The sequence below is a fragment of the Cariama cristata genome, unplaced genomic scaffold (genome assembly GCF_000690535.1).
Source record: "Cariama cristata isolate BGI_N322 unplaced genomic scaffold, ASM69053v1 scaffold5625, whole genome shotgun sequence".
In the NCBI taxonomy this organism is placed as follows: domain Eukaryota; kingdom Metazoa; phylum Chordata; class Aves; order Cariamiformes; family Cariamidae; genus Cariama; species Cariama cristata.
In genome coordinates this window covers 6,008-14,773 of record NW_009616822.1, presented here as the reverse complement: position 1 = coordinate 14,773, position 8,766 = coordinate 6,008, and the positions used below count along the sequence as shown (strand labels likewise).

Sequence of the window (8,766 nt, the reverse complement as noted above, 5' to 3'; positions counted from 1 at the left end):
GGAGGGGAGGGGGGGGGGGGGGGAAGAAAAAAAGAAAGAAAATCACAATGTTCTGATGCTTTTCAACCCTTCCACACATAATGCCACCTTTATAACCAAGGCTTCAAAAAATTCTCAGTAAGAGAACACAGAATGCTTACTATTAGCTAAAATCATTCCAAACTGAATGAGAGGACTAAGAAAGGCTGATTAGCAAACAAGTGACTATTTGGAAGGCCAGAAGAGAATAAAAGTAATTGTGTTATGTCACAGATTTCATCCATTACGCTTTTCAGAAACACTGCCAGCACACATTGAGTAAAACATTTTATTTGCCACTGCACATTTTAGGGAAATGCTTTCCCATTTCTTCCTGGGCCTTTCCAATCCCTACCCTCCCTGGCTCCACTTCCACTCTTCTCATCCCTAAACGCTCTCTATTTCGCCTGCCAGAATTTCGTTTCTCTCCAGTGTTCACCCCTCATTACATAAGTAGCTATTTCTCCCTAAAAAAAACAAAGCCCACTGTTTACCTGCACAACAGGTTCACATCACATCCTTATGTTGATGGGTAACAAACATTCTGCTCCTTTCCTTTTCCCACCACGGATGTTCCTGTTGAGAGCTCCTTGATGACTCCAGCCATCAAAAAATTTAACTTATTCTGACAACCGCTGAGATACCACAGCTGGAACCCCCTTTTTGAAGGTTCCTTCCACCTATATTTGTCACAGGAGATCATAATTCACCCATACATTGATCAATAAGGCCTACAAATGTATCATCATACCAAAACCCTCAAAAGGCCCTTCTCATATCCCAAGCATTACAAATTTCTCACATCTTGAAAAGTGTAATAGTTTCCAAATACCTGGCAGGGAAAAAAGGAAAGAAAAATATATGTAAGTGTTTCCTTCCTACCCTGAAACTCTGTCCAGGTTACTAACTCCTTCTGCTTGCCACTTCGACCTCACAGTTCAACACTTTTCTCTCAGCTAAAAGCAAAGCTTCAGCCATACCAAGATGCTTAAAAAGTCTTGCTCATCAATTTAAGCCAGGCACTAGATAAACTGGGGCATACTTGTATGTTATCCCAAACTTCACTGTATTAATTTTCAAATGGCAATCCACCCTTAATGTTTTCATTATGAACCTAAAGACAACACTTGGTTTTTTGGGAGGAAGTCTTCTAGGTTTGTCTCTAAGACGGAGGAAGTGAAGAAAACTCCACACAGATTCTGGGACGACACACAGGGCACATACACCTCATCCTGGCTTCTCAGGCAAGCCCACATTGGCAGATGGAGAGTTCTCAATTCAGAAACAGGAAAATCTAATTATATTTTTGGCCTCTTATACATCTGCACTTAGATAGCTACAGGTTTATCAGCTGGTTTTGCCTTTATAGTGCTTGCAACAGTTTTGGTAACAGTACTGTAATGTAAAAGCCTATCGATCCATTTGGAAGGGCAAACAGGACTTTAAGAAACTGCAAGAATTCTGCCTTTGGTTCTTGTATTCTCTGTCCTTTTACATCTCTGATACAACCACTTTCAAATGAACAGAATCTTTTCCATTTGAGTCAGATAACTGCATATTCAGTTTTATATGTGTTAAGAGAAGAAATGAACCCCTTTTATGCCTTTTCTCAGCCATATTGCATTTTCTTTTTTAGCTTAGACTTGATTCACAGTCAACTGTAGGAGGAGAGCATCATCCACCTATTTGTCAAGCCCCACAATACCATGTATTCACTTGTCTTGACTTCTTCTATCCTTAGGTGTAGTAAGAGCTTCTTTGTTATCAGGAGGAAAAAAAAAAAAGTTTAAAAGTTCTGGGGTTTAACAGCTGTTAGATAAAATTCCATATGTTTAAGAGAACACAAAGCAAACACATGCCTTTTACCTGGGAGCTCTGTTTATAAAGACACTTTTTACTTGGGACATAAATAGAACAGATTATGTGAAGAAGAAAGTTTATTTATGTGCTATATGTTAGTTACTTCTCCACCAGCCTTAAATTGTACTCTGAATGCCAGCTCAGACACAACATGCCTTTTCTTTCCAAATCAGCAGTGGGAGGAATCTGCCAGTGCACTTGTGTATCATGATTCACTTCTTAGCATGCATTGCTATTGATCTTTTTCAGTTTTCCTTATTTATTTTTGGTCTGGTTTGGTTTTTTACTTCAAGTTCTAGACTTCAGAGTTCACATCTGTCTAAAGGTATATACACATATGTTGGATATATCCATTGAGCCTGACTTCTCACCAGTTATCCTGAAAGCTCTGCAAGACTGTCCCATTATAAACAATTTTAAAAAATAAAATAATGCAACTATAGACCTGGCTTTTTAAAGAGGTATTATATATTAGTATTTAAATAAAACTTCTCAAGGGAATCTGAGCAAGACACAGCTATGGAGAAAGACAGAAAGCAAAGGAGATCAAAAGACAGTGAATGCTGCGGAAGGCAGTTTGAGGATATCTTTGATGCCCAATGATACTTATTTAAACTGCTTTCAGCAGCTGCCATAGTTAACAATAGTAATATTTTGATTTATAAAAAGTTACTTTCCTCTTCCTAAAGTGTTACATTAGTTGGCTAATGCTGGTAACATGCTTTCTATTTGTAATACTCTGCAAGAGTTTTCTTGCTACTTATGAAATTCAGCACATTAAAACAAGAGCAACAAGACAACCTTGCACAGGAAAATGCATTTGATGGTCTGCCCACGTGGCAAAAATCACAATCAAACCAAGCTAAAGCTTTCAATGTCATCAACTCTTTTTCATTACATCCAAAGACAGTTATTTCTATCTAGGGGTCACATCCTTTCTTCAACTACCATTGAGGTTGTCACCTCACAGTCAATGTAATGCAGCAGAAATTCATATTGCTGGTTACAAAAGCATCTGAAACTCCCTCCTGCTCCCAGCAGGTCATTCCCATTGCCTCTTTAATGCTGGCGTTAGCTTGCATGTGGCAATGTTATGAGACAGATAAAGGGTTTAATCCAGTTGCAAACAGTTAAAGCAGTTCCTCACCCTGCTTCAATACTAAGTTACATAAATACCAGGGGTTGTGTAAGAAACATAGCAAGAGAGGAGAGGGAATCAGAAGTCCCCCATTTAAGCAGCAGGAAAGACTCACGATGCATTCAAGTGGCGTATAACCACACACGATTCCTCTTTTACTTCCTATCCATTTACCAGCAAATTAATACTAAAGCTTCTTGGACATCCAGTTCTTCTAACTTTTAAAAAAAGTTCTTATTTCCAAGTAAGAATGGTAACTCAATACTGAAAAAGTGATTTTCTTTTTTCCTTTGAGAATGATGTACAGCATTTTCTAAAAATGTAGCAAAACCATAACACCCCAAATGCTAGCTTTTTCCAAAATTTAAGGAAATGCTTAAAAATGGACTTTTGGTAAATTGAGAATTACAGTTAAACCCTTACATCTCAACTTTATATTTAATATAAGGACCTGATATTTCTGAACAAGTGCCATAAAAAAAAATCTACTAATTAGAAATAATGTTAATGTATCATACAAAAATGTACCCTAGATTTTCCTCAACTGAATGATTTCCTGTAAAAATATTTTAATGGACTTAAATATTATCACCTGGATATCATACTGGATATGCCAAAAGTGTTCTGTGTAATTTATTCCATAGACTTGTAACTGAAGTATAAATCTTTTCTGTGTATACGATACAATGTTACCGTTTCTTTCTTTATTTGGGTTGGGGAAAGAATCCGGAACACAAAGGTTTAAAGGTTTCTCGAGGAAGATCCTTACCTGTGGTGGAGTATAAGGCATTATATCCAAGTCACTAGCTAACGGGGTCTGAAGCTGAGGCATAGAAGGTGTTTCAGTGATATCACCTTCCTCTTCTCCCATCTCTTCCATGTCCTCATCGCCTCCTTCCAACTCAGCAAATTTTGCTTCTAGCTGCTGAATCTTCTTTTCCAGTAGTGGAGATGGTTCCTTCTGAGGAACTATGGGTTTTCTGAAAGGTAAAGGAGGAAGATAAAAAGCACATCAGAATACACTCATACTTTACAGGAGATAGCATATATTTTTGAAGAGAAAACCAACTTTTCTTCCTTTATCATTGAACAACATGGAAACAATAGTGACTCAGGAGGTGCCTGTGTTTCCTTTCAGAACACTGAGAAGAAATTATTCAGTGTTTATGGCCAGTGCTTTATTTCAGTCACTTGTTTGAAGGACATTTTTAAAATTAATTTAATTTTTATGAGTTAGAAGGGGATTTCAATGCAGCAAATACTTCATTCCGCAATAGAAGGCAGATAACACCACATCTTCCCTCGGTTTTACATTTTACTGAAGTTAGAACTTAATGTTTTTATTCATATCAATGTTCACCAACTGGAAAGGTATTTGTTACCCATAATGAGGACTTAAGAATTTTAATGACATCCAAGAGAATTTACCAATCTGATAATGTCATGACTTCTCCTAAAGTCAGGAGAAGAAAAAGAAAACATTCATTGGTATTAGGACCATGAAAAGACTGATGTTATCTGGACTTCTTCCCAAAAGTGTGATTAGTCAAAATTCACCTTCTCCTACAACTATGACTTTTATGTATGTACTGGGTCTGGCTGGAATGAAGTTAATTTTCTGCATAGCCTATATGGTGCTGTGTTTTGGATTTGTGATGACAACAGTGTTGATAACACATCGATGTTGTAGTTACTGCTGAACAGTGTTGGCACATCACCAAGGCCTTTTCTTTTTCCCACTCTGCCCCCCACCAACAAGCAGGCTGGGGGTGGGCAATAAACTGGGAGAGGACACAACCAGGACAGCTAAGCCAAACTGCCCAAAGGGATATTCCATACCGTATGACATCGTGCTCAGCAATAAAAGCTGGGGGAAAGAAGGAGGAAGGGAGGACATTCGGGGTTATGGCGTTTGTCTTTCCAAGTAACCATTACGCATGCTGAGGCCCTGCTTTCCAGGAAACAGCTAAACATCTGCCTGCCGATGGAAAGTAGTGAATTAATTCCTTATTTTGCTTTGTTTGCATGTGCAGCTTTGCTCCACTTATTAAACTGTCTTTGTCTTGACCCAGGCGTTTTTCTTCCTTTTGTCCTTCCGATTCTCTCCCCCATCCCACCACGGAGGAGTGAGCAAGTGCTAGGTGGGGGCTTAGCTGCCAACCAGAGTAAGTCCACCACAATACAGAAAAGTGCTCAGATGACCCCTCATTCCCATCACATTTTTACCTAAAATAGTATATTTCGTCATCTACAACTTTTGCAGAGAGTGAAAACCTCTTCAGCCCTTTAAATTTCTTCATTTGTTTGTCGCTTTCATTGTAGCGGCTCTCACAAAGAAAAACATCGTTTTCAGAGATTTCTGTTGGTCTGCAGGAGAGGAAGTCTTTGAATGACAGAACCACACACTTCCCTGCAGAAATGAAAGAGCTGGGTAAGAAAGCAGCCACACTTGCAGACATTTTACAAAAAGTGTGGAAACTCAAGTTTTTGCCAGTCTCGTAAGTCTGGAAGATTCCTGGTATTTGGCTCAACTATGGAAAATACACCAATCGATATCCCTATTAAATAATGCTGCCCACGAGAAACCTACACAAACTTAATGCAACTTCCAGATTTTTTAAAGAACAATAAAACCTGTAAAATAACAAAACCCCGTGATCCCTAGTCAGTTAACTATATTTAGCAAAGCATCATAACTACAAAACAAAATACATAGTCATCATCTTAAGCAACAAACCAAATTTCAACCTCCTTCTGGACTGACTTTCCAGGTAACACGTACTGGAATAATTACATTAGTAAGCAAGAATAATGGAGTTTTCTGTTCTCTGGCTGCAGACAATATTTACTTTTATATCATACACGTAATTCCCTTATTGTAAGAAAGCTTCCTTATGGTGAAAATTCTCACTACACGTCCCAAAGACAGGAATGCATATCAGAAATGGACTGAAGAATCTCTCTTCCTCCACTCAATATGAAAAAACCATACTTGGAATCAAGCCTACACATAGCTACAAATCATTTCAGATTGTAGAGGAAAAGAAAGAGAGTGTCCATTAAAGTTGTTATTAATTACCCAAAATGCAAGTCATCGGACAGGTCTCCTCCAAATTACTCAAAAACACTTCCTTCTTGTAGAACATTTTAGTTGGTTCATGTTCAGTTTCTTCAGGATGTATAAAGATTGGGCCAAAGAAATATGCAGCTCCATCTCGCACCCACATCTTTTCAATCCTGGAAAGAAAACCAAACCACTGACATAAATGAAAGGCCATCCCTCCTAAATGAGACAGCTGGACACACTAGGTTGTTCAGGAAGACCGTCAGTAAAAAACAAGTACAGAAGAACAGCCCATTCCAACTGTACAACGGTATCACCTTCTTATTAGGTGGCTAAACTTCTACCTCAATCTATTAAGAGCCTGTAACATTTAGCTTCATTCAGAAGATTTTTTTTCCCCATCTTCTTTTATACTTTTTGCAACAAACCCATCTTTTGCCCAAGTTATTTTTACAGACACAAACTGCAAATAAAGAAGTTGCACCTACCTTCCTACTCGAGGTCGCACTAACCCATGTGATTTTATGAAGACACAGTCCCCAACCTTAAGCCACATATCATTGTAGCAGAGCTGTTCAAAGTAATGGCAACCAGGTTCTCCATTGGACATTTCTACCGGAACATCTTCTTTGTCCTGCAGAAGAATATGCATTTAGAAACTTGTGGAAGAAGGAAAACCAAACACATAAATAAAAAGATGCCAGGTACAAGTAGAAGACTTTGCTCTATCTTTACATTACCAGTAATAGGTAAACACTTAACAGAGCTGTACCTGTGAAAGTGAGGGGGCCTTGAAATTTAAAAAATAAATAGCAAAGTCAAAGATACCCTCCATGTATGTTGCAAACTTTCCTATTTCACAAAGCTGTAATTTTGCCAGAACAGTAATTTACAGGTCTTTTTTGTTCTACTGCTTCAAAGTTAACTGGCCAAGCCAAGCCTTGTCAGCTTATTTTGATGGTTTGTTTTAAAGCACAATAACATGCTTAAGAGGCAAGAAATGAGTATATGGCCAAGTTAATATACACAGAAATTTAATGATTCAACTCATATACAATAATACAAATACTCCATGTACTGCTTCCAAATTCATACCATTTGCTCAATTTAACTTCTTACTTTTTTATTCAAAACTCTCATTGTGCCTCATTTGACCTTTTAGTCCAGGATTTCAGAAAGCCAATGAAAACACAGGCTATGGAAGGTATGGAAGGAAAAGACCCTACAAGTTTTCATTTTCTCAGTAGCAATTATTCCTTCTTTTGTCATGATGTGAATAAATAAAATAACATACACTAAGTGTCTGATTAAAGCTGACAATGAGTGTGCTGGCTATTCTGTTTTGAGGTTCTGTTAGAGAATTCAATGCAAAGTGGATTTATTATATAACTCTAAGCTTATTTTTTTATGTCTGTAATTTATTTTAGATAAAATTATTTCAATTTAATTGATTTTAATACATTTTAGATTTATTTCTATTATGACTCTAAAATACACCATTTTACCCAATATGTTGGACCGAAATATTCTTAAGCATTTCGGCAATAAACTGCTCAGTTATCAACATAGATAAGGTCACAAACAACAGAATATTATGTATTGCTTACTGCTGCCTAGCTACTGACTATTTTACTGAAATACTACATAATAAAGCATTTCAGCATTACCATGAACTAAAATGAAGACTTTCAGTTCCACTGATTCTTTAGGCTTAAGGCAAACTTTACAGTAAAAGTGTAATTTTCTTTTCTGAAGTGGAAAAACACAAACAAACAAAAACCAACCACTTCACATGATCACAAGAAAGCATTGGTAGAATCCATCAAATATGTACACAGTTTATTTTCTGTTTAGTCTATTTATACTTTGTATTTATTTACAAATATGTATAACATCATTTATAACAAATATTACATTTATTTATATTTTATTGTGTCTGGATGCTGTGAAACTGAAGTCATGAGGGCTCATATTTTGTCATTGTTCATCTGTCATAATCAAACATAATTGATGTTCCACCTGTTATCTTACATACCACTGTTATCTTACATACCTTTTCAAGATGAAGGATACTTTCTCCCATCTTACTGTCCTCCAATGTTTCAGCATGTTTTTCCTCGTCTACTTTGTCTGTATTAGCAAACACAGAAGCAACACGGACAACAGGAAGGGGCACATCTCGTGGGACAAATCTTACAGAGCTTACGGGCATAGTCCACAGTTTAATCTTTTTAAAAGATTTTGTCTTTGCAGAATAACGTGACTCACAGACATAGACATCCTCATCTCTGAAGTTTTCAGGACACAATTTAAAATATTCCTGCAGATTGAACAAAAAATATGAAATATTTCAGCAACACACACACATAGCCCACAGAGACATGGTGAACTCCCTCTCATGCTTCCTGTTTTTTTTCTCTATGTTTCTATCAGAAATGCTTTTAGACTAATAAAGTCTTTCTGCTGAGCTCCTTTCTTCCAGTTTGACCTCCAAGTTACATGAAAATTAAAAGCAAGTAACAAGAAATCCCACCCTTAGAGAAGAAGCTAAATTCAGTACAGGTTGTCATGTAAGGAGAGTTAGGTTTTATTCATTTATCAAACCAGTACATTAACAAGTACGAGATCTGTAGCCTAAAAGCACCTTTACAAGATTTCTGAGCTTTGACACGGGGGGGGGGGGGGG

The 8,766-nt window shown here is 37.2% G+C and overlaps 1 protein-coding gene across 1 annotated transcript in view; it reads right to left on the bottom strand.

Annotated features, from left to right (window-relative positions):
* PBRM1 (polybromo 1) overlaps positions 1–8,766 on the bottom strand; it is a gene marked incomplete at its 5' end in the record, with an annotated part of 27,570 nt that overhangs the window by 13,294 nt on the left and 5,510 nt on the right. The window contains 5 exons of the mRNA XM_009700299.1: positions 3,786–3,996; positions 5,243–5,426; positions 6,096–6,253; positions 6,569–6,714; positions 8,134–8,400. Coding sequence (XP_009698601.1) covers positions 3,786–3,996; positions 5,243–5,426; positions 6,096–6,253; positions 6,569–6,714; positions 8,134–8,400 — 966 coding nt within the window. The remainder of the gene's footprint in view (positions 1–3,785; positions 3,997–5,242; positions 5,427–6,095; positions 6,254–6,568; positions 6,715–8,133; positions 8,401–8,766) is intronic.